The sequence below is a fragment of the Panthera leo genome, chromosome B2 (genome assembly GCF_018350215.1).
Source record: "Panthera leo isolate Ple1 chromosome B2, P.leo_Ple1_pat1.1, whole genome shotgun sequence".
Taxonomy (NCBI): Eukaryota; Metazoa; Chordata; class Mammalia; order Carnivora; family Felidae; genus Panthera; species Panthera leo.
In genome coordinates, this window is record NC_056683.1 from 31913124 (window position 1) to 31938863 (window position 25740).

General features: G+C 47.5%; 3 protein-coding genes across 5 annotated transcripts; 2 read left to right on the forward strand and 1 right to left on the reverse strand.

The window, feature by feature from the left end:
- Window positions 1-2655: 2655 nt before the first annotated feature.
- On the reverse strand, window positions 2656-18171 carry VPS52 (VPS52 subunit of GARP complex). Of its 2 annotated transcripts, XM_042938436.1 has the most exons (20): window positions 17760-18171; window positions 16807-16891; window positions 16606-16658; window positions 16346-16421; window positions 16080-16147; window positions 15604-15779; window positions 15060-15210; window positions 14671-14771; window positions 14427-14559; window positions 14230-14287; window positions 13738-13871; window positions 13116-13271; window positions 12525-12643; window positions 11999-12122; window positions 11629-11724; window positions 11405-11512; window positions 11115-11180; window positions 3822-3933; window positions 3499-3617; window positions 2656-3296 (listed from the first exon to the last, which is right to left on the reverse strand). In XM_042938436.1, exons 1-20 carry the CDS (start codon window positions 17847-17849, stop codon window positions 3150-3152), a joined length of 2172 nt encoding a protein of 723 aa, XP_042794370.1. In that variant the 5' UTR covers window positions 17850-18171; the 3' UTR covers window positions 2656-3149. The 2 variants fall into 2 exon arrangements, with proteins under 2 accessions (XP_042794370.1, XP_042794371.1); XM_042938437.1 differs by lacking the exons at window positions 16606-16658; window positions 16807-16891; window positions 17760-18171 and having other exon boundaries at window positions 16080-16152; window positions 16346-16358.
- Window positions 18172-18186: 15 nt separating this feature from the next.
- Window positions 18187-23341, forward strand: RPS18 (ribosomal protein S18). Its single transcript, XM_042938445.1, has 6 exons — window positions 18187-18289; window positions 18760-18858; window positions 22639-22725; window positions 22810-22911; window positions 23010-23101; window positions 23224-23341. The coding sequence occupies exons 1-6, from the start codon at window positions 18287-18289 to the stop codon at window positions 23297-23299; spliced, it is 459 nt and encodes a 152-aa protein (XP_042794379.1). The 5' UTR covers window positions 18187-18286; the 3' UTR covers window positions 23300-23341.
- Window positions 23342-23394: 53 nt separating this feature from the next.
- Window positions 23395-25717, forward strand: B3GALT4 (beta-1,3-galactosyltransferase 4). 2 transcript variants are annotated; one of them, XM_042938444.1, is made up of 2 exons: window positions 23395-23646; window positions 24264-25717. In XM_042938444.1, the coding sequence occupies exon 2, from the start codon at window positions 24287-24289 to the stop codon at window positions 25436-25438; it is 1152 nt and encodes a 383-aa protein (XP_042794378.1). In that variant the 5' UTR covers window positions 23395-23646; window positions 24264-24286; the 3' UTR covers window positions 25439-25717. The 2 variants fall into 2 exon arrangements, with proteins under 2 accessions (XP_042794378.1, XP_042794377.1); XM_042938443.1 differs by lacking the exon at window positions 23395-23646 and adding an exon at window positions 23783-24081.
- Window positions 25718-25740: the final 23 nt, after the last annotated feature.

Here is a 25740-nt window from a genome sequence, read left to right on the forward strand (position 1 = left end):
GCAGAGCCGGATGCGGGGCTGGATCTCACGAACCTCCAGATCATGACTTGAATCGAAGTCAGACGCTTAACGACTGAGACACCTAGGCGCACCCCCGCCAAAAAAAAAAAAAAAAAAAAACTTTAAAAAGGGCGGGGGGGGGGGTGTAGGCTGAAGGAAAGCTCTCAGTTGCTTCAGTGTGAAGGGAGCATGAGAAAAGCTTCGCAGTCTTCTTCAGCAAGACGAGGCAGCAGAGCCTGTGAACTGGGAACGACCCCATCTCCTGGTCGATGCTGCCCCCTGGAGGTCCATGTGGATGTCGCGGCTCCCTTTCACGCAGTTATGGCTCATCCGGGTCCCGAGAGACTGTTGGATGAGCGTTCTTATGGATTCTCCCGGCGAGTTCCATGTCCCCGAAAACTATGTGCATACCTCCGGGTTCCCTCATCAAGGGCCTCCTCATACTACAGCACTGCCCCTCAGTGAGCCCTGCAAAATAACGCGCTTACCGCTCGTCTGAATATTTGGGCTCGGAGATGGATAGAAGTGGTCTGTAGTGCGCGAAATCAAAGTGCCTGCCTGCACAGGCCTTGTCCCATCCGAACATTAGTTGACTTTCGATGAAATCTCCTGTCTTGGAGGCAGTCCCCCTCGACCCTTTCTCTGGGAACCCGCTGTTTTGTCAAAGCGGCCTGTGCCTCCCCTGTCCCAAGTCCCAGACCCTGAGCGAACCTCCTTCTGTGCCCCTCACGCTGAGGCTGCAGTCAGATCAAATGTGATGAACATCTGGATCCGCTAAGGTTGAGAGCTAAAATTGGGGAGGGTGTAGGTGGGCGAGGAATGAGAAGTGGGAAAGGAAGGCGGAGGAACAGAGAGTTCCGGGGGAGAGCTTGCGGGCCCTCTGAGCCCAGCACACCAACACCACCGCCTAGCATGCAGCAGGCCTCAGGGAATGTGTGGGGCAGAGTCAGGCAGGGTAAACCTGGAAGCACGCCGAGAGCAGGGAGCGAGGGGCGGAGGCGCCGGGTGAGGTCAGTTAAGGACACTGCCCTGGTTCCGCCTCTGAGGCATCTGGGCCAATCAGGAGCCGCCGACAGTCCCCCCAAATCACCCGGTCCCCGCCGCACTTTAGCCTCCGGCGCCCAGGCTCTCAAAGCAGTGAGGAGGCAGCTTTGATGTCCGGCTTCCAATCAGAGTGCGGCTCTCGGAGATGGGGCGGAACCCAAAGAAAGCGGGAGCGAGAGAAGGCACCCCATCCGCCACGCCCCCACCCCGCAACAGCCAATCCGGAGAATCTGCCAGGCGGGACAGTTCCTACTCGGCCAGCCCGCGCGCCTACCTCTCTCTCCACCTCCCGCACCCTGGGCGGTTAAGGACCCAGCCTTCAGACTCCGGCGGCGCCCTCCAGGAACCCCCCACCCCGCCCCTGCCTTGGCAGGCCGGGCCCGCATCCAGAAGGCCTAAGCGGGAAGCAGAAATCATTTTCCTTCCATCCCTCGCTGGGACCTGGGAAGGAATCCTCAGGCTATAGGGGAGGAGGAAACATCCCCAATTACCATCCCTCCCACCCCTAGTCTGTCTGTGCCTTACCCCTTAGGACTTGAAGGCGCCTCCGAGTCCCTCCTACTTAGTCTGAGTTCAAACGAGGTGTATAGGTGGGAAGCAGCAGGAAGGCTCCAAGTCAAACATAGAAATGGATGAGACAGACACACTGCAGACCTGTCCTACACCTGCCTCAGTGGTGTAGGTGCTACAGCCCTCCATCAAGGGTTGTGCCAGCCAGAACCAGAGGAGCTCAAAAGCTGATGTTCAAGGAAAGGACACAGTCCCAGGGTCAGTTTGGGGGCAGGGATGCAAGGACAGACCGTAGTGGGGAACCAAGGCAGCCGTAGGACAGTGCCAGAGGCTGCACAGCCATGTTCCCAGCACTTGATGCATTGGCCATTTTAAACGGGGGCCACCTTCCTCCACCAGGCTGGTTACTCATGAAATAGTAACCATAGAAATAATAACCATAATAGAAATGCCACCACTTCTTTGGCCTGAAGCAGTGAAGAGTTTATTATCTGGGGGGGGTGCCTGGGTGGTTTAGTTGGTTAGGCATCCAACTTTGGCTCAGCTCATGATCTCACAGTTGGTGAGTTCGAGTCCCGTCAGGCTCTGTTGACAGCTAGGAGCCTGGAGCCTGCTTCAGATTCTGTGTCTCCCTCTCTCTCTCTGCCCTTCCCCCGCTTGCACTCTGTCTCCATATCAAAAGTAAATAAACGTTAAAAAATTAAAAAAAAAAAAAAGTTTACTACCAGTACCCCTTCCTTATGGACACCCATCAGAAGGGAGGTAAGCCCAGGAGGTAGCCTGAGAGGAAAGGTGACCCTGGAACAGAGATGGGGCCACTTGAAGGCCCAAGGAGGAAAGAGGAAGGAAATGGGAAAAGTGTGTCATGTCATATTAAATATTTATTGTTTTCTGCAAACTGACCTTGGAGTAACTCTCAAGCCAGGAGGGGATTGGTTAGTGTTCAAGTTGCTGAGATCTTAGGTCAAAAAGCCATAGAAAAGGGGCACCTGGGTGGCTCAGTCATGTTCTCTTGGTTCGTGAGTTCAAGCCCTGCATCGGGTTGCTGCTGTCAGTGCACAGCCCGCTTGGATCCTCTGTCCCCCCACCTCTGCCCCTCCCACACTTACACTCTCTCAAAAATAAATATTAAAAAAAAAAAAAAAGCTACAAAAAACAAAACACTGGGGGTAGGGCCAGGGGAGAGGAATCAATGACTTGGAGGCAGTTTCACTTTGCCACCAATTCCAAGAGCTGAGGCTTTTGTGACTCAGGACATGGTGACAAGAGTTGAGTAAACCAGAGACCAAGGCAGTGAAGGTTTTACTGGGGAAAGAAAACTTGGGTGTATGTGTGTGGGGGAAGGATGGTGAATGAAATAGGGAAAATGATAAAGGTGTTTTGGAAGGCCAGGGGGAAGTGGTCCTGGGAACCTGAAAACAAGGAAATTCAGCTTATCCTGATAAGGCAGGGTCCGGGGAATGAAGGCAGGGTGAGGCATGTCAAGGACCTGGGAGGCAGAGGGAGAACTGGAAAGGAAACCCCAGGTGAAGAAGAGTCTGGGATAGGGTACAGAAGTCCATGGAGAAGGCCGGTGGATCCCAGGGTCCGAGACATCAGAAGTTGGGCTTGTGCTTCTTGAGCTCCACCATTAGATGATGAATGTTGATGAGCTCAGCCCTGGCAGGGAGAGCTCGGAGCTGGGGCTGAGAGAGCACACGGTGGAACCGATGATAGAGCTGGATCAGCTGGGTCAAAGCTCCCTGGTCAGAGAAAGTCATGGAAGGATCATGTGGGGTGGTGCTAAAGATGATGTTAGGAATCAGGCTAGGGCTCATCCAGAATTCTGGGCATGCTGGTAGTTGACGATCAAGGGTCACTTGGATGATACAAGCCCAGGGAAAAGAGAGGGAAAACAACTAGTGACAGAGTGGGGCAAAGTGAGGGCTGGGAGTTGTAAGTCACCTGGATGATACTGGTCCCATTTCTGAAGTTGGTGAAACTCCGCATTACATCCTGACTCAGAGACTCCACTGATGATTTCCAGGAACTACCAAAGCCACGGATCAGCTGAGTAACCCGGGCTGATGGCAGGAGGAAAGAGAGAGGGTGTCAGAGAAGGACTTGGCTAGGGTGATCTTTGTCCCAAAGTCCTCCCCCAGGCACAGGCTTCCTCGGCATCCAACCCCATTTTCCTACTCTACCCTCCTCATGGGATCTGCACCCTCTCGTTTTTCTTTTCCACTCACCTTATCACTGAACCCACCACTACCACATCATCCTCATACCTTCTTCCCCTCGAAGCCGCTCAGCCTGTCCACGCTCAATCAAAGCCTCCGCTTCCTTCACAAATGCCACCAGACCTCCAAAAGGGGGAGACAGCAACTCTTCAATGAATTCCTGTAGAAATACACATATACACAGGGTCAAGTGGCCCTGGTGTCAGCACCTTTCCTTGCGGATCATGACTGACCGGGTCCTCAGAACACTCCCAGAGCAAGTTATATACTTCAAGACACCACTGGTCTCAGGGGTAGGGGAAATCTCCAAGGATCCCCTTCTTCAAAAACAAAAAACAAAAAACTAAGCTTGAGCTGGAAGCAGAGTAATAATAAATTGGGGTCAGGGCCGGAACCAGAGGGGTGGGTGGCTGGGAGAGGCAAGGCTACCAGAAGGCAAATGGCCATAGCAAATCTGCTATCTGGAAACGGAGGGAGTCTGATGGCAGACTCAGGTGGAGAAGCAGAGCCTGGGTCTCTCATGAGAACCTCAAAGAGGTACTGATGTAGATCCAAGTGGATTGCGTCTTTCAGCTATTACAAAGGCAGAGACAAATCCTCTTGAAAGAAAATATCCTCAGGGTGCCTGGGTGGCTCAGTCAGTTGAGCTTCCGACTCTTGATTTTGGCTCAGGTCATGATCTCAGGGGCATGGGCATCAAGCCCTGCATCAGGCTCCATGCTGAGTGTGGAGCTTGCTTAAGATTCTCTCTCTCTCCCTCTGCCACTCTCCCCAGCTCATGTGTTCCCTCTCCTCTCTCTCAATCTCAAAAAAATAATTAATTAAAAAATAAAATTACTGAAAAAAGGAAAATATCCTCAATCCCATTTTAGGCCCATATGACTCCCCCTGATCATAAGATCAGGCAATCAACTCAAAGATCATCAGACACATAAGAAAGGAAAAACTACCATAAGAATCAGTATAGATAGTAAGCAATGGACTTAGACCTGCAAAGATTGCCAACATCAGAACTATCAGATATACAGTGGTTGTGCATTCTGTATGAAACATTCAAAGAAGCTAAAAATATAGACACAAAGATGACCACTCAACAAGATTAGGAATGGGCTGGTGAGGTGCCCCCCGATTCTAAGCTTTTTTTTTTTTTAATTTTTTTTAAACGTTTATTTATTTTTTTGAGACCGAGAGAGACAGAGCATGAACAGGGGAGGAGCAGAGAGAGAGGGAGACACAGAATCCTAAGCAGGCTCCAGGCTCTGAGCTGTCAGCACAGAGCCCGATGCGGGGCTTGAACTCACGGACCGTGAGATCATGACCTGAGCCGAAGTCGGACGCTTAACCGACCAAGCCACCCAGGCACCCCCTGATTCTAAACTTTTAAGAATTTAGATAAAATAAGCTAAAACTATGTAAAGCAAAATTTGATAGAACTACAGTAAAAAAGTGACAAGTCTACAAATTTCAAAGCATCTCTTTCAACTACTGATAAGTACACGCAAAAAAAAAAAATCATTAAAGATGTAGATAATTTGAACAATACAATTAAAAAGCTTGGATCTCCACACTGAGCAATTACAGAATACACATCCTTCTCAACCATGCATGGAGCATTTATAAAAGTTGATCATGTACTAGGCCACAAGTGAATCTAAACAAATTTCCAAAACTCAGTACCAAAAAACCCCACATTCTCTACCCACAATGTAATTAAGTTAGACATTAATTTAAAAAAAAAAAAAAAACCTTTGATAAATAAGAAAAACAGTTTTGGAAATTTTAAAATACTCCTCCAAAAATCTCATGGATCTAAAGAAGAAATAATTGAAATATTAAAATTCTTAGAACTGACTTATTTCAAAAATACTACATATTCAGGGGCGCCTGGGTGGCTCAGTCGGTTGAGCGTCCAACTTCGGCTCAGGTCATGATCTCACAGCTCGTGGGTTCGAGCCCCGCATCGGGCTCTGTGCTGACGGCTCAGAGCCTGGAGCTGCTTCGGATTCTGTGTCTCCCTCTCTCTCTGCCTCTCCCCTGCTCATGCTCTGTCTCTCTCTGTGTCAAAAATAAATAAACATTAAAAAAATTTTTAAAAAAAATGCTACATATTCAAACCTACAGAATTCAATAAAAGTACTTTGAGGGAATTTCATTGTTTTAAATCTTCACAAATGCTTTTGTTGGCAAGTTCTATGAAACTTTCAAGGAAGAGATCATTTCAACCTTAAACTCTTTCAGAATAGAAAGAAAGAAGGCATATTTCCTTTCTACCTCCTCCTCCGAATCCAGTATGACTCTGGTACCAAAACCATACAAAGACAGTACAAGGAAAGAAAATCAATGGCCAGTATCACCTATGGACAAAGAAACAAAAATTCTAAATGAATTAGATCAAATTCAGAATGGTTTAACATTCTTGTTTTTTTTTTTAATTTTTAACATTTATTTATTTTTGAGAGACAGAACACAAACAGGGGAGGGGCAGAGAGAGGGAGGAGACACAGAATCCGAAGCAGGCTCCAGGCTCCAAGCTGTCAGCACAGAGCCCAATGTGGGGCTCAAACTCACAAACCGTGAGATCATGACCTGAGCTGAAGTTGGACGCTTAACCAACTGAGCCACTCAGGTGCCCTTAACATTCTTTTCTTTTTTTTTTTTCTTAAGTTTTTTTTAATGTTTATTTATTTTTGAGAGAGAGAGAGAGAGAGCACGAGCATGAGTGGTGGAGGGGCAGACAGAGAGGGAGACACAGATCCAAGGCAGGCTCCAGATTCTGAGCTGTCAGCACAGAGTCCGACATGGGGTTTGAACTCACGAACTGTGAGATTTATGACCTGAGCCGAAGTCGGACACTTAACCAACCAAGCCACCCAGAAGCCTCTGGCAAGGTTTAACATTCTAAAGTCGACAAATGTCATAAACCATAAAACTGATAAAGAAGAAAAACCATGTAATTACCTCAACCACTGCAGAAAAAGCCGTTCTTGATTAAAAATTCAACACCCATTCATGCTTTTAATAAACAGTAACTTCTGGCCTACTACAAATTAAACACCAAAGTGTTGGTGAGGATGTAGAGAAAAATGAACCCTCGTGCACTGTTGGTAGAAATGCAAACTGGTGCAGCCACTGTAGAAAACAGTATGGAGGGTCCTCAAACAATTAAAAATAGAATTACCATATGATCCAGTAATTCCACTACTGGCTATTTATCCAAAGAAAACAAAAACACTAATTTGAAAAGATAATATGCACCCCTATATTTATCGCAGCCTTATTTACAACAGCCAAGATAGGGAAATAACCAAAGTGTCCATCAACAGATGAAAGGACAAGGAATATACAATGGAATATCAGCCATAAAAACAAATGAAATCCTGCCATTTGCAATAACATGGAAGGACCCTGAATGTATAATGCTAGCTGAAATAAGTCAGTCAGAAAAAGGCAAATACCATATGTGATTTCACACATATGTGGAACTTAAGAAACAAAACAAAGTCAAAAAAAGAGACAAACCAAAAAGTAGACTCTTAGACACAGAGAACAAACGTGGTTGCCAGAGGGATGGAGAGTAGGGGGAAGGGTGAAATAGATTAAGGAAGTTCAAAGTACACTTATCTTGATGAGCACTGAGACATGTATTGAATCATTATATTGTACACCTGAAACTAATATAACACTGTATGTTAATTATGCTTGAATTTTTAAAAATGAAGTAATTATTGATAGGTAATGAAAAACTACTAATGATAACTCTTGGCATGCTAGGGATTGAAAGGAATTTTCTCAACCTGAGAAAGGGTAACTATAAAAAGCCTACAGCAATGTTACCCTTATCGGGGAAATGATGAAAACATTCCTTTTAAAACTAAGAAAAGATACGGGGCGCCTGGGTGGCGCAGTCGGTTAAGCGTCCAACTTCAGCCAGGTCACGATCTCGCGGTCCGTGAGTTCGAGCCCCGCGTCAGGCTCTGTGCTGACGGCTCGGAGCCTGGAGCCTGTTTCCGATTCTGTGTCTCCCTCTCTCTCTGCCCCTCCCCCGTTCATGCTCTGTCTCTCTCTGTCCCAAAAATAAAAAAAAAATTAAAAAAAACGTTGAAAAAAAAAAATAAAAAAAAAAATAAAAAAAAAAAAAAACAACTAAGAAAAGATAAGGGTTCTCACTGTCATCACTTCTACTCAACTATTCAGCTTTGTGTGGAGGTACTAGCCAGTACAGGAGGAGAATAAGGACATAAGAAATTAAAGACCTAAGGATTAGAAAGGAGTAACTAAATCTGTCATATCTACATAGAAACACACACACTACCTCCAGAAATGTTTAGAAATAAAAAGTTAAGGAGGTGGCTTTGTATATGGTTGATACACAAAAATCAATAGCATTTCTTTTTTGTTTAAATACATTTTTAAGTTTATTTATTTGTCTATTTATTTAGAGAGAGAGAGCATGTGCACGTGAGCTGGGGAGGGACAGAGTGAAAGAGAGCATCCCAAACAGGCTCTGTCAGCACAGAGCTCCATGTGAGGCTCCATCCCACAAACCAGGAGATCACGTGAGCCGAAATCAAGAGTCAGACACTTGGGGCACCGGGGTGGCTCAGTCGGTTAAGCGTCTGACTTCGGATCAAGTCATGATCTGGAGGTTTGTGAGATCCAGCCCTGCGTCGGGCTCTGTGCTGACAGCTGAAAGCCTGGAGCCTGCTTTGGATTCTGTGTCTCCCTCTCTCTCTGCCCCTCCCCTGCTCGTGCTCTGTCTCTCTCTCAAAAATAAATAAACATTAAAAAAAAGAGTGTGACACTTACCCAACTGAGCCACCCAGGCACCCTCAAGAGCATTTCTACATGGCAATTCAAACAACAAGAAAATTTCTTTTAAAAATGATAATATTTAAGTAACAAGTTTATTTAAAAGGCAAATTCTAAAAGAATAGATCAGGAAGTCTGAACAATTTGAAAGGAAAAAAGTTAGCAATTATTCCTAGTACTCCTAGTAATTATTCCTGAATGTGGATTTATTCCTAATAGGAATAACTATAGTAACAACTCCCACTACACTAGGGATTGAAAGGAATTTTCTTAACCTGATAAACGGCATTTACAAAAACACAGCAGCATTATTCCTAATGGGAAAGTGATGAAAGCATTCCTTTTAAAATCAGGAACAGGACAGGGGTTCTCACTATTGCACACTATTCTATTCAACTGTTCAACATTGTCAGAGAGGTCCTACCCAGAACAGTAAAAGATCAAAGATGTAAGAAATTAAACACAGAGAATTAGAGAGGATTTAATTACTCCTGGTAGGATGAAATCTATATATTACACCTACCTAGGAATAACTGACAAAAGATCTGCAATGTCTTTGTGTTGAAAATTATAAAAGGTTATGAAAAGACATTAAAGACAGGGGGCGCCTGGGTGGCTCAGTTGGTTGAGCATCCAACTCTTGATTTCGGTGCAGGTCATGGTCTCACAGTTTGTGAGATCAAGCCCTGCAATGGGCTCTGCACTAGCAGCTTGGAGCCAGCTTGGAATTCTCTCTCTTTCTCTCTGCCCCTCCCTTGCTTGCTGTCTCTCTCTGTCTCTCAAAATAAATAAACACTAAAAACAAAAAGTTAAAAAAAAAAAAAAGACATTAAAGAATATCCTTAAAAATGGGGAGCCCATGTTCATGGATGAGACGTTTCAATACCATAACTATCAATTCTTCCAAACTGATTCAAATTGATCAGTGCAATTCCAATCAAAATCCTTAACGGACTTTTTTAAATGTCAAAATTTACAAGCTGACTGTAAAATTTATATGAAAAATCAAGAGGTCAACACTACTCAACATACTCCTAAAAAAGGTAGAATTTGCGTAATAATATAGCATAATATTTGCATAATCATAGAGCATGTTTGCATCGTTATAAAGCACCATAATTAAAACTGCATTGCAGGTTAGACAAATTGATCAATGGAATAGAATAGACAGGCAAGGGGTGCCTGGATGGCACAAGTCAGTTAAGCGGCAGACTCTAGATTTGGGCTCAGGTCATGATCTCGTGATTTGTGAGATCAAGCCCCGTGCTGGGCTCTGTGCTGACAGTGCAGAGCCTGCTTGGGATTCTCTCTCTGCCCCTTCTCTGCTTTCTCTCTCTCAAAATAATAAACATCAAAAAAAAAAAAGAACAGAGACAAAGACACATTTTGCTATCTGACAGAAGCACACACTGTGTATGGAGAAAGAAAGGGATTTTCTATAGTTCTGGTTCCATCATTTTCTATACATAATATATTAAATTAGATTCCTACCTCACATCATACACAAAATCAATTCCAGGTAAATTTAGGGCTTAAACGTAAAAACCAAAATTCTACATTAACAGGAAAATGTAGTATAATATTTTTCTGACCCTGGGATAATGTAAGATTTCTTTTTTTTTTTTTTTAAAGTAGACTTCACACCCAGCACAGAGCCCAATGTAGGGCTTGACTCATGACCCCGAGATCAAGACCTGGGCTGAGATCAAGAGTTGGACGCTTAAACGACTGAGCCACCCAGGCGCCCCAACATTTCTAACAAGACAGAAAAATAAAGATCAGTAAAGTCAATCATATTAAAATTAAGATTAATTTTAAGACAATTAAGACAATTAAGATGGACAATTAAGATGTCCATCTTAAGACAACATAAAAAAAAAATAAAAAGATAAAACACCGAAAAATATCTACAAACTATATGATCAAAACATTGGTTTCATAAATAAAATTAATACAAAAAAACCTTTATAAATCGAAAAGAAATACACAGGGGCTCCTGGGTGGCTCAGTGTCAGGTTGTGAGTTTGAGCCCCACACTGGGTGTAGAGCCAACTTCAAAAAAGAAAATAAATAAAAAACAAAAACTTAAAAAAAACAAAACTAAATAATTATTGCCTTACCATACATACATACATATATATATATATATGTGTGTGTGTGTGTGTATATACGTATATATATATATTTTTTTCTTTCTGTTACATATTTTTAAAAGCAAGAACATGCTAAACACAACATATAGGTCAAGGGGAGACCCTGAGAAGTGAGGAAATGGAGTGAGGAAGAATTCAGTGTTTGATGCTGGTTATTGCCAAGGCATGTAGTGGCTTCAGGAGCACATATATCATAAAAACAAAATACAAAAGAAAATAAAGCTGACCAATAGTTGCAAGTCTGTGTACCTAAAATCCTTTAACTGCCACATCCTACACACACAGACACACACAGACACACACACACACACACACACACACACACACAGAACTGAAAACAGCACACAAGACCATCCTTTCTTCTTCCCCACACCCCTACCTGCGTCCGAGCATTGAGCAGCTGCTGGAAACTCTCAACCTCTTTGCTGTCATCTGCAGCCCGCTCCTAAGGGATGACAAAGGGAAATCTCAAGTGTGAGGAGAAGCAGCCCTTCACTTCAGGATATCCCCTTCCTTCCGCATTTACTGTACTTGGCCAGGCACTGTGCCAGACGCCAAGAATAAAACATGGAACAAAACCAACATCATGTCTGTCCTCAGGGAGCTAACAGAGCAGTGGGGGAAGCCACACTCTCCGGGTGGGGAGGAAGGGAGAAGCAGTGTCTGTACCATCAGCACACCCAGCATCATGTCGTAGTTGTTGATCAGGAACACGAGCTGCTCCTTCCTTGAGGAGAACTCAGCTGCCACTCGGAGGACAAAATTCTCCACTTCCACCTGGAAAAGTCAGAAGAAGGAGGTGACACAAGTGGAGGCAAGGGCGCACGGCCCTCCTCACACTCAGGTGGCTGCGGCAGCTGGGCTGCTGGGAAGTCTGTCCTGGCCGCCCTCACCTGTAGCTGTCCCAGCAGCTGCATCGTCCGCTCGTTGGGAATTGTCTGATTGATGCTGACAAGAGCAGAGGAGAATTCTGCATATCGGCGTGTGATCTTGGGGAGACAAAGTAGGAAGAAAACTCACACCAACCCCCTGCCCGAGTCCCTGGGAGCTAGCCAATTAACCTTTATGACTCCTACCTCCCATCCCTCTAACCAACAGTGCCCAGCTCACCCTGAGTTCACGCGCACTCCTACACTGCCCCCTCACACAGTGTGCCCAAATATCCAGCTAGGCCCACAACACAACTGGACACCTGGCCAACCCCACAGTGAAGCTAAGAGCCCTGCCTTTCAGAACCCCTTTGTTACCCTTGTCCTGTCTTACATAGTGGGGCCGAGTATCCAGCCCCCCAAGGCGCTGAGGGTCAGTGCTTCGGACACTCTGGACGTTCATCTCCAAGATCAGCTCAAACCGTGGCCAAAGCAAAGCAAGCACCTGCTCCCAGTACCTGCAGGCTTAATCAGAATCAGAGATCAGCTGGCAAGAAACAGGGGGGTCGTGAGGAGCAGTGGGTCATGTATGGAATTGTTGAATGACCATATTGTGCACCTGACACTAATAGAATGCTATATGTTAGCTAACTGGAATTAAAATAAAAACTTAGGAAGTCAGTAAGAAATGGGGGGGGGGGGCAGGGGAAGAGTTTCTGTGGGGGGAACCCAATTAATAGCTGATGACTGGTGGAAGCAGGACTGGTATGAAAGGTGAATCAGAAAGCAGTACTATCTCCAGGCAGATGAATGGGAGTAAGAATCAGGTATCAGGTCAGTAGCAGTCCAAAGGTCAGGGCAGGGTCATGTAAGACTATGGGTTCAAGGGCAGTGGGCATCAAGGACCAGAACTCAGTGACCTGTCCAGGGCAGGAACATCCCTCTTCGCTGCAATGTTGCGGAATCGGAGAACAATGTGGATACAGAGAAAAACAGCAATGGCATCGTAGCAGTCAGTGAGATAGGACTCCAGGTGTTTCTATGATTCAGGGACAAACAGAAGATTGGAAAAGAATGTTACTGTGTCATTCCCAGCGGCTATGGACAAATGCATGTGCTCCTCTGGGGAGGTGGCACTGGAAGGAAGGGAGGGAGAGGTGTGATCTCTCAGGAAATGCTCCCTCCTTCCCTGTCCACTGGCCACTCACATGGTCCTGCTGCCTTGCCCATCAGGATCTATGATCACAAGCCCATCACAGCAGAATTCAGGGCTGAGCACTATTCTGGGGGCCCCTCTGTTTTCAGATGTTACTGCCTGAGTGTGGGTCAGTAGTAGAGGTAACCTCAGGACCCCAAGCTTTGAGGGTTTCATATACTCTGCGAGTACGAGGTTTAGACATTTTAGAATAAGGGAATCCTGGTTTCAGTACCACCACAACTAGGACTCCACTAGGGTGTTAAAGAGGACTGAGGACAAAGAGATCTAAGGGCACAGGAGCTGGGGATCTCACCAGGGTCATGCTGAGTGTACGGCCCATGACAGCATTGAAGAGCTCGTGTGCAGCCGAGCCAGACACAACAAAGAATTCACAGATGAAAAGATATTCACGGCAGGAATTGTCTAGGAGGGCGTAGTGCTGGCTGCGGAAGAGGGCCTCGAATGGATACTAGGATGGGAGGGGTAAAGAAGAGAAACAGAAGGGATGGATCCCAACACTGACTCCCCAGAGACAGAGCTGGAAAACCAGCGAGCCTGGGTAATGAGAGCTCAGGAGGCCCTTCCCATCTGACCCAAGTGCAGACTGAGAAAGAGCAACCTGAATGTGTACTGAAAGGAGGAGGGGGGACAAGGGGCACAAGAGAAGAACCTACCCCCACCTGCCGTTTTTATGTGTGCATTCACCTCCACAACCTGCCTCATGACATGTCACGCCCCTCAGCCAGTCTCTCCCTCTATATGCCCCAAAGTCAACAGTCTTAACCCTCCTCGCATCACAGAACGCTCGGGTGACCTGAGAAGGCCACTCCCAGTTCTAAGGAAATTGATGCAGGGACCTACAGCGTGGTCCAGTCTGGCCTCCCCCACCCAAGGCTCAGCGTCCCCTTGCGACAGACTCTTGTTCCTTCTCCTACCCTCTGTTCTCCCCGCTGTGCAGTGTGGGGCACCAGGATGGGGGCCTCCAGTTCAGTGGGGGAGATGACAGAGCCACGAGTCCCCAGGGTGAAGATGGTGTTCCTGCTGCGGAGGGAAGGCTTCGAGAAGAATCGTGAAGGGTCAGGGAAAATAATAAGATCACAACTGTGACAGACTCAGAGACCCAGTGCCTTCAGGGACCGGAGGCAGCTAGACACAGCCTAGATGTCCTTTCTTCCCAGTACCAGGACCTCACTCTACCTGATACTTGTGAATGGGCTTCAGAGAGTTTCTATCCTCCCTGATACCATATGCAAAACCATGTGTCAAAATGATGTGTGCCTTTTTCTGGGGAGGAAGGCCATAGCCTTCATCACATTCTCAAAGGTTTTGGTTACAAAGAAAAAGGCAAGAAGCAATGCCTTTGAGGCTGAGCTGGAAGTACCCTCCCTGTCAAGGGCTAGTATGTGGGTTCCTCAGGTCTAGGATATCTTTCTTTGCTGTGTCTTCCACGCCCATTAGATCATCCTTCTCAGCCACTTCCTCGTACTAGAAAAAAGAGAAAAGAGAACTGGTAACCATCTCTTCCTATAGTGATAAAAAATTTTTGTCCACTGTCCAGCCTTGCCCAGAGGTGGTCCCTCTTCCCAGCCCACGTTCCTAGGAATGCCTCTCTCCCTGGCCTCACCTGCACCTTCATGAGCCGCCCCAGGTAAGAGCGATAATAAGACAGGTAGATCTTGCTCAGTGTTTCCACATATTCATCCCTGATCTCCTTTGCTGTTGCTCGTTCATTGCCCAATAGAAACTGATAGAAGAACCTGGAGGGGCCAGGGATGAGTCAGTATCCCTGCCTCCCCAAGAAAGCAGACACTACAATGGGCTGCTCAATACTTCAGAGGCCATCCTGAGCCCTTCCTTCAGGTGGTCACCTGTATTTCAGCAGTGCCGTCTGGGGGATCTGATAGTTGGTCATTGGTTTTCTGAAGGAATAAATCTTCTGCAGGATGAATTCTCGGATCTTCGTCACTGCCTAGACACGGGGGACCAAACACAGGGCATGAAGCTGCAACCTTATTACTGTTCAGGAAGTGGTGGGGGAAGTACCAAATGTTAAATATTGGAGGATGAAGGGTAGAGAATACCTCTTCAGTATTTCTTTAAATTTTCAGGGGAAGCCAGAGACGTGAGGATGAGCTCTGCCAGGTAAAGGTAGGGTGAAGTTTTGGGGAAAAGCTACAATGAACGCTGCCAGGGAAATCTAAGTTGAAGGTGTCAGGAAGAGTATTATCATCTCTGGGCTATCATCCCCATCTCTCACCTTGACCCGGAGCCGGTCGAGTATGCCTCTGACATCTGCACAGGCTGCTGTGCCTCTAGCCTCCTGCTCTCGGACTGCAGCTGCCTTGGCATCCAGTTCCTGTAGCTGTTCCAGGAACCTGGGCTCTGTCACTGGGGCCTCCAGAATTGCCCTGGGTAGCAGGGATGGGTGGAAGGGGTTAGGAGGGAGACCCAGACATCCCTAGACCCCAAACCGTATCCCTTATATCCACCGTCTCCTCTCCCTTCTCACACTGTATCACGTAGTCAGGATACATATACAAAGTTTTCTGTTCCTGGAACCTCTCCCCCTGCTCCCATGCCCATAAGCCTTGAAACTGCTCACTACATGCCTGACCCTGGATGATTCTTAATCTTGGATGCCTAATGCATGCATCAAGATTGAAAGGGCTGTCAACCCACCCAACAGTTTCTGGAAGGCACCTGATGACATGAAGCCAGGAGACCCACGTGATAAGTAAGGTAGGTCACCCCAGCCCATCTACCTGCTACAGACATTGTGACTCTTCAAACTGGCAACTCACGTGATCAGAGCAGAGGGCACTATCAGACCATCGACAAGTTCCCCAAGTTTCCCCCGAACTGCCTGGCGGTTTCGAAGCCGAATGTTCATGGCTCCTGACTGTTCCTGCAGTGTCCGGATCTCAGAGCTGATAGAGCTGAGGTCACTCTGAAAAGCTCCCAACATCTGCTCCATGCGCTGGGGGGAGGACAGAGATGTTGCTGGAGCACCACAGGGTAGGTAGGGGACAAATGGGCCACCTAAGTTTATTGAAGTCTTCAGTATCAGTCCATGAGGGTTGCAGGTGATTAGGTAAAAAGCACCCCAAAGGTCACTGGCAAGCAACATTAGTTATGGCAGTAACAATAAGAAAGGCTGCTGAGGTCATCCTGAAAATGAATCTAACTATCCCCATCTGAGGCTGATGACCTAAAGAATGGCACCAGACACCATGATCTGGTTCAGGGTTATTAGGGATCACAGGTCATGGTTACTAACCTCAAGAACAGCATCGCAGGCTGTAATCTGGTTGTGCAGAGATGCTATGTTCTCACTCTCTTGGATATCTGACCCACAAAAAGTCAAGGAGCCTCACCATAAAGTTGGAGATTCTCAGACCTGCAGGACCTCTCCAGTTTCTCCCTGAGATGACAGAAACTTCAGAGAGAAGATGTCAGCCCCCACCCCCACCCCAGGCTGCCTGCACCATACTTCACAAAATCCCTATTTCAATAACATCACCCTTTTTCTCTACTGGAGGATACAATCCCGAATGGATTTCTGCTCAATCTGCTGTAGCTCCAGCTCAACCTGCTTTGAATAGTGTCGGAGATCCACGCCCTGGGAGAACAGAAACATGGCAGCTTAGGAGAAAGTCACAGTGAAGGGACACTGGGACAGAATCAACACAGGACTAGAGAATAAGACACCAGGGTAACATTGTAAGTCCAAGAGACTGTTTCCTTTTTTATTATTTGAAGGGAGGGCAAGTGGAGGGGCAGATCAGTATAGCCGAAAGCCTCACCGTTTTAAGAGCTTCCTTTACTAATTCATCCTCCAGATTTGCCTGAATGTGAACTGGAAATAGAAGTTTATCGTAAGGGTCCAGCTCCACAGCTCCCTCTCCCCCAACTGAACATCTGTCCACCAATCCCAGCCTTATTATTTCCAGCCCCCTTGCCTCTCACATCCTCATAAGCAGTCTGCATCCACCTCTATCACTTACCATCCACTTCATCCAGGATGAATTCATCAGAGGAGATGTCCAACTCTCCAAGTTGCAATGGCTCCTGAAGACCAGGACCACCCCCCTGGAGAGGGACAAGTTAATGGGAAAGGACACAGGAAGAACATAGGGAGAACAAATATAATGGGATAATCCGCAAACCTTCATGGCATGGTGGGAGAGGGGAGAGGAGGACGGGCAGGAGTTTACTAGGGAGCCATACGTACGGAGTCAAAAAATTCCAAGAGTTTCACATTATACCCAATCTACTACTTGGGACTTATAGGTAGGGAATACGACAAAGAAACAGGCAACCCACGGAGAGTAGAGGTGTCCCAATGGGAAAAATCAGGAGTTGCAGAGGACAGAGCAAAACTTACAGTTGAATGCAGGCTTTTCCAGACTCCTGCTATCTCAAGTGTTCTATCAACAATCCCTCTGGGGAGCACCAGCCTTTCTAGAAATGTCAGCTAACACATAGCTTTTACCTGCGTGCCAGGTGCCACCCTTGATATACTCATTCATCTCACCATAATAATCAACAATCTATATGGTACGTCTTATTATTTCGTTCACCTTATATGTGTATAAAGCACGACCGAGAGACTGGTTAACTTGCCCCAAGACACACAGCGTGTAAGTGGCAAAACTGGAATTGGAACCCAATCTGACGATAGAAGCCATGTTCTTAACCTTTACACTACACTGCTTTTCCATCCTGCCCCCAAATCTGGAAATTAATTGAAATTGTGCCTCTGGGAAATTGACTCTTGGCCACTCTGTTTCCGGCTCAGACTCAAGTCGGGTCCCAAGGAGGGGGTATGGAAAGCCAAACAGGTAGCATCATCGGTAGCAGTCGAGCTCCCACCCTTGTGCCTAAACCCAGCCCAGGCCTTTCTGACTCGAGGACGACCGGACAAGACTCCGTAAGAGAAAGAGCCCCGCGTTCTCACCAGCGGGCCCTCCTCCTCCTCCATATCTGAGGCCCCAGCCCGCAACATCAGCTCTCGGGCAGCTGCCGCCATGGTCGCAGCGGCGGCCATTCCGCGCAGCCTCACTTCCGGCAGCTGTCAGTCGCCGAGTCCGTCCCTGGAGTGGAACTACAAATTCTAGAAGGTCTTGAGGAGCGCGAAATCGTTCCCAGATATTTGAATTAAGTTGTTTGACTCCAACCTTCCCTCTTCAGCCCTAACCACTTCACCCAACTGAAAATGGGAATTGGAAGTCTTAAGCACTATCCCATCCCGGAACCTTTGCCGCTCTCACACCAAACAACTTTACGAATTGTAAAGGGAGGCAGCACCGGAAGTTGTAGCCATCAATAGCGACTCCCAGAAGTCGACCAGGCTCTGGCACAATTTCCTGAAGCGCTCCTGCAAGATAGCTCCGCCTCTTCCGTCTGGTAGCTATATAAGGGTACGACGTCACTTCCGTTCTCTCTTCCACTGGAGGCCTACACGCCGCCGCTGGGGCCGCCGCCATGGTAAGCTTGGGGTTAGTGGCGGGATCTGGCGACATCGGAACTGGGACACAGAAAGTCTGCTATTAGGAGGCCGGAAACGGCCTATTCTCCGGGTTCGTAACTTTCTGTGTGAGTCTTTGGATGGCGCCCCCCGGGGGGGAATAACTGAAGACATCTGGGGAGTGGGCCAAAGGAAGAGTCCCTCCCAGAGCGCTCGAAAGCGGCGAAAAGGTTGGGCGTGAATGGGGACCTCCAGTGTCTGCCACTCAGAGTGTACTTTTGGGAACGGGCAGAAGACCTCCTCCCTCCTAAAGGTTGCGTTTTCCTGGGCCTGAACACTTCATGTCCTGTTGTCTGCAGCACTGAGGAGAGTTTGTTGTGAGAAAACTGAAGGGGGGGGGGGGGTCGTTGCTCCCTGTGTGACAAGCTTAACGTTACTGTTTGATGGTAGTTCATTCATGATGTCTGGTTTCTCCCCCAATCTCTGTCAGTCTCTAGTAATCCCTGAGAAGTTCCAGCACATTTTGCGAGTACTCAACACCAATATCGATGGGCGGCGGAAGATAGCCTTTGCCATCACTGCAATTAAGGTAAAGTAGGGTAAGGAATGGAGACTAAAAATGATACTTAGGTTAAGACAGCTGTAAGTGAGGCAGGGTTGAAGAAACACACGTCCCAACTAGCTGGGTAAAAACAAAAGAATGGTTAAAAGAGTGATTAATTCCCCTAATCCCTCGCCACATTTACCCTAAAAGGTAAGTAAAGAAAGCCAGAGAACAGTCTGAGTAGAAGCCAGGATACTTTTAGGGGAAAGGGAGTGGGTTCCCTTGTCTACCAGAATTCACTAAAATTTTACTGGACCATCAGCCATGATCCTCTTGTGAGGTTTGTTCTAAATTTGGTTTCTGATTCCTACAGGAGTGCATCATAACAGCAGCCATCACTGTGGGAATACATCCACCCTAGAAATTGTATAATTGCACTTGGGGGGGTACATAGAAATGCCAAGATTCCCAGCATGAAGAAACCAATAGTTGGGAAGTAGGAGGGTGTCACTACATCATGAGCAGGTTGTTTAACTCTGATGCCAGAGGTGAATGAAACGCATTTCCTGTTTCTGTTGATGGGAACAAGTGCTTGGTTCATGCTGTGAATTAGGTCAGGGAGCACAGGCTTGGATGATTCCCTTCACCAACCTGATGAACTGGCCTTCCAGATGGAGACATTATCCTGTTGAATTTTTTGGCCCGTACGTATAATTGTGGAATGGCTGAGTGTGTTTTCTCCCCTTCTGTGGACATCGTGGGGGCGGGTATAGTCCCTGTCTTGCTCACAGTCCCCTGCTTCTGGTGCATAATTGGTGTATTTATGCAGTGTTAGGGAATGGATCCAGGATACTGTAGTCTGGTTTCAAAAAATTTAAAGGAGACAAATATAAAATAACTTGTTAATTTAGAATTGTATATCTTAGCTTTGATTCATCAGATCAAATTCCTTTGCTTTTTCATGTTATACTGCAGGAAGCACAGCTTTCGTTTTTTCTTAAACGGTGTATAAAAAGATTGCTTTCTTTGGTTATTATGTGAAACTAGTAAGATGGTGTAAAATATAGTACCTTTTTCAAGCGTTGGTATGAGGCTAAAATGGGATAGTGAATACAGACAGGCACAGCATAGAGATGTATATGGCAGGCTCAGTTCCAGGCAATAAAGTGAGTCAAATGAATCTTTGGGTTTCTCGTTGCGTATGCAAGTTATATTTACACTGTAGTCAATATTAAGTGTGTAGGATTATGTCTAAAAAAATGTGTGTACCTTGATTTAAAAATACTTTATTGCTGGAAGAAATGCTAACCATGAGTTTTCAAGGAGTCATAATCACAGATCACTATAATGACTATAATATTTAACTAAAAAGTGAAATATTGTGGGAATTACCAAAATGTGACACCAGCACAATGCTTTTAGGAAAATGGCACCGATAGATTCGTTTGACACAGAATTTGCCATAAGCCTTCATTGTGTAAAAGAACAAAAACCACAATATCTGCACAGTGCAATGAAATGAGATGTGCCTGTATAAAAGATGGTGATGGCTAATGGAATGCTTGTGTTAATCCCTTTCTCTCTGCCTCTTTGAAATTAACTGGTTTTGTATTTACTTTCATTAAATATGTTTGTAGTCCACTTAACAATTTAACCAAAGGACTTAAAGGTAATTTGTGAGTTTTGTAATAAGTCTCTTTTTACACTTTGCTTATCACTGGGAAAGGTTATTCCTAGAGATAGACGATACAGAGGTTTTTGCTAATTGTGTGGAGAGCCAGCGAATGCACCTAGCTCTTTGGTGAGAGAACTAAAGCTTGGAGAGGGTCTTTTGCTAAGGATCCAGAATGGGGGTGGGGAGGGTAATAATTAGAAACTGGAAGAAAGTGGAGGCTGGGTATGAGGGATTCCTCAAAAAAAAAAAAAAAAACAAAACAAAAAACAACAAATGGTAAGATTAATTGGATGGGGAAGGATGAAGAATGGAAATTGACTCAAGCAGAAGAGGATATTGAGAAATAATACAGACCTTATAAGATTATTGTATACCAACGATCCTTTCCTAAGTGTTTTGTTTCCACTTGAAGACTTTTGCTGTGTCTAAGGTTGGCTGGTTTTCTGCCTTTCCTCTAAATCAGGGTGATACTGTCATCTGTGGGTTACTTGGAAACCTGGGAAATAACCCACTGGCCATGTTTGAAGAATTCAGGTCCTGTCCCATGAGTAACACCGCATTAAATACTTTCTGAGAGTAATATTAATTTGGTGCCAACTCTTCTATTATATGGTCTAGGCCATTGGGCTACAAATAATGCGTGATGGTCCCCTGAGTATACTCTTCTGGATGGAGAAAGCAGAGGTGGTCTCCTTGGCTGAGAAAGGGGGATCTAGGGTCCTAACTTAGGAAGTTGGCGAGTTTGTATCAGTCTGCAAACAGGGCTTTCAAAAATTTTAGCTTAACAGCAACTTTTTAACTTGATTATGGAAAAATTTTAACATTGAAAAGTAGAGGACAGAAAATTACTAGCTCCTATGAATATCGTCTAAAAATATGAACTCTTGTTTCATCTACACTCTTCTCTATCATTTTAAAGTAAACCTCAGACATACTATTTTATCTGTAAATATTTTTTTCACATTTATCTGTTTAGAGGGAGAGAGACTGCCAAACAGGCTCTGCACTGTCAGCGCAGAACCCTATGCGGGGCTTGAACCCACAGACTATAAGATCATGACCTGAGCCAGAAGTCAAGTTGGACGCTTAACTGAGCCACCCAGGCACCCCTATCTGTAAATGAGAGGCTTAGACCTTAATATCTTCTGATAATTTGATATTCCAGGTCATTTCTTACAGAGAGGAAATAAGTCTTCGTTTCCTGGGGCTACTGAAACAAGCTACTTGTTGGCTTAAACCAACAGAAAACTTATTCCTATAGTTCTGGAGGCCAAACATCCAAAATCAAGGTGTGAGCTCCCTCAGAAGGCTCTAGGAATCAATCTTCTGGTGGTTGCCAACAGTCCTTGCTATTTCTTGTCTTGTAGCTGTGTCGCTCTTCTTATTACATGGCCTTTGCTCTGCGTCCTCTCTTTTTGTGAGGATACCAGTCATTGGATTCAGGGCCTGCACTAATCTGGTCTAACCTCATTTTAACTAAGTATATTTGGAATGACCGTTTTTCCAGATAAGGTCACATTCTAGGTGGACATACAGTGGAGTGAGGGGAGGGGCACTATTCAACCTGGCACACCATCCTTCACCATTCAGGTGCGAGTTTGGGTGGCAAAGTACCCGTGTTGATGCCGACACAATGCCACCGGTGTGTTTTCTTGAGTTTGGTTTGGGTGGTTAGCTCCCTGTGGCCTGCTCATCTCTGAGCACTGACCATCAAGTTTGTGATCTTAGAAAACTGTAATCATTGCAATGAGGTGACCTGCCCAGAGGACTATGGCCCTTAGAGACCCAGAGCACCACAATCCCACCCCTTGATCAACCCTATTACCCCAAGAGTCCTTACTCTTGCTGCTGCTCCACGTTGAGAGCCAAGCCTTTGGTCCTCCACAATGCAGAGACTAGAAGGTACCATTCTTGGGTGCTGCTGCAGTGTCTTAAGAGCCATCACTTGATGAATGTATGTGTTGAGCAGTATGAAAAGATGTGCTTTCTTTTGGACCCGCTCCTGAATAAAACCTTTTCTGTTTAATGGTTAGGCTTTGTATCTAAAAAAGTATAGTGCAATGGGTGGTTGCAGGCTGAATAGTGGGGCTTACAAACAATAAAAAAAAAAAAATCAAGACTCAACCCCAAATTACAAAACCTCTCCTCAGGGTGTAGGGCGAAGATATGCTCATGTGGTGTTGAGGAAAGCAGACATCGATCTCACCAAGAGGGCAGGAGAGCTCACTGAGGATGAGGTGAGGACAAGGAAGGGGGTGCTATGGGCTGGGCCTGCCTTGGAAGGGAGGCCATCTGTATCTGACCTTTGTCCTGCTTGACAGGTAGAACGTGTGATCACCATTATGCAGAATCCACGCCAGTATAAGATCCCAGACTGGTTTTTGAACAGACAAAAGGATGTGAAGGATGGAAAATACAGCCAGGTGTGTATTGAAATGGGAGAGATTAGAGAAAGGCAGGGTGTCCCATTAGAATTAGTCCTAGGAGGTCAGTGGGTAAAACGTTGCTCTTCCAAATCCAGGTCCTGGCCAATGGTCTGGATAACAAACTCCGTGAAGACCTGGAACGACTGAAGAAGATTCGGGCCCACAGAGGGCTGCGCCACTTCTGGGGGTGAGTGGGATGGGAGTCTCCTCTCCCTGCCTGCCCCTAGACTCCTGGAGGTTTCTTATGCCCCCCAAGTGTTTCCTTTATGTTGTGTATGACCTGTGACCTTTCTCTCTTCTCACCTGCAGACTTCGTGTCCGAGGCCAGCACACCAAGACCACAGGCCGCAGGGGCCGCACCGTGGGTGTGTCCAAGAAGAAATAAATCTGTAGACCTTGTCTGTTAATAAATAGTTTATACACCTAAGTCTTCTTTGTATGTAGTTCTCTCCTTTATTCTGGGGACACTGATCCGGAAAGCTACCACAGTGGGCCCTTTGGGTGTTTCTCCTCTCAGTTGATGGCCTCACTCAGCTACCCAAACCAGGTGCCCTGGGTCTAGGGTAAAGCAATGGCGTTGCTACTCCCCGCCCTATCAGAAGTGGCGCACCCTCTTTGGTTCCCACCCTCCAAGGTGTGAAGTAGAGAAAACGCTGGGCCTAGAGAGGGAGCCTAAGCCAATTTCAAGACCACCAAGGCGCTCGGGTTAGCGCGTGGGGCGGTGTGGCAAGTGTGAGTACCACAGGTCTTGACCAAACCTAGGTTTCTTAAGGAAAAGAAGTGGCCCGCGGAGACCCGGAGAGTTGTGAGTTTCCCCTACCGAGGCAACCCTATAAATCGCTGACCCGGAAGAGCTGGGCTCCGCAGCAGAGCGAGGGGGCGCTTGCGTACTTGGGGAGGGAGGCCGCGGCTGGTAGGCTGCCCCGCGCCCGCCTCTGCGTACGAGGCACACTGATCCGAATCCCATTCGCGGTCGCACAGAGGCCCCGCCACCGGTATTTCGCTTGCCTCTACGCTTCCGGGAAGGCGGTGTGCACGCGCCACTACACCCTCCGAGGGAGGAGGGCGGGACCCAGCCGCCACCGCGGGTGGAGGAGGGGCAACTGGCGCTGTGGCGAAACCCCGCCATGGAGCCGAGCTTTGGGGCGGCGGGGCCCCGACGACAAGGTAACCTCCCCGCAGCTCCGGCTGTGCTACCCCACAACCCCCGCGGCCGCGCCGCCTCCTGGGCTTAGGCGCCCCCACGCCGCTCCCGGCCGCGCGCTCCATCCCAGGCGTGGCCGGTTACGGACCCGGATAACGGAGATCTGGGGCTTCCGCACTCTAACCGCCCCCATCTTTCCCTCTAGGTCCCTTCTGATTACGCCACACCATGCCCCTCAGCCTCTTCCGGCGCCTGCTCCTTGCTGCCCTGATGCTGGTGATTATTTGGACCCTTTTCGGGCCCTCAGGCATCGGGGAGGAGCTGCTGAGCCTCTCGCTGGCCTCCCTGCTCCCGGCGCCGGCGTCCCCAGGGCCGCCCCTGGCCCTGCCCCGCCTCCTGATCCCCAATGAGGAGGCATGTGGGGGTCCCGGCGCCCCACCCTTCCTGCTCATACTGGTGTGCACGGCCCCAGAGAACCTGAACCAAAGAGACGCCATTCGGGCTTCGTGGGGCGGGCTGCGCGAAGCCCGAGGGCTCAGGGTGCAGACACTCTTTCTGCTGGGAGAGCCAAGTTTGCGGCATCCCACCAGGGAATCCCACGAGATCGACCTGGCACGAGAGGCAGCGACTCGGGGAGACATCTTGCAGGCGGCTTTCCGGGACTCTTACCGGAACCTTACTCTCAAGACTCTCATCGGGCTGAGTTGGGCATACAGACATTGCTCCATGGCCCGCTACATCCTCAAGACGGATGATGACGTGTTTGTCAACGTCCCTGAACTGGTATCGGAGCTGGTTCGACGAGGGGGCCGTTGGGAACAATGGGAGAAAAGCATGGAGCCTCCAAGAGAGAATGAGTTTGAAGATGAAGAGTGGGAAGAAAGGTCCATCTTCAGGGGCCAGCCAATGCCTCTTTTGTACCTGGGCCGTGTGCACTGGCGGGTGCACCCCTCTCGGACACCAGGGAGCAAACACCAGGTATCAGAGGAGCAGTGGCCTCCCACCTGGGGCCCCTTTCCACCCTATGCCTCTGGCACAGGGTATGTGCTGTCAGCTTCTGCCGTGCAGCTCATCCTGAAAGTGGCCAGCCGGGCACCCCCCCTACCACTGGAAGATGTCTTTGTGGGGGTAAGTGCCCGACGAGGAGGCCTCACCCCAACCCATTGTGTCAAGCTGGCTGGGGCCACCCACTACCCCCTGGACCGGTGCTGCTATGGGAAATTCCTGCTGACATCCCACAGGTTGGACCCCTGGAAGATGCAGGAGGCCTGGAAGCTAGTGGGAGGCTCTGAGGGAGAAAAGACTGCACCCTTCTGCTCCTGGCTCCAGGGAGTCTTGGGCATCCTGCGGTGTCGGATAATAGCCTGGCTTCACAGCTGACAGTGTCTGGGGCCACAGCAGAGTGAGCTCAGGGTCTAGCCAGCACCCCTCACAGCCGTCTCTCGTCCAGGCCCACGGCAGGGGCCCTAGCTGGCTACAGATGGCCACTTTCCACTATCAGATGCTCAGTCTATCACTGAAGATAGAGAAATCGAGGGGCCTGGCCTGCCAGCCCCAAAGATGGTCACCAGGAAGAGCAAAATAATGCTGGGGTTGTTCTCTCCAGCCATAGGAGAGGGGCACAAGCTCCTCAATAAACTTGTCTTTCTACCTCTTCGAGTACAGCGTGGTCATCACCAGGA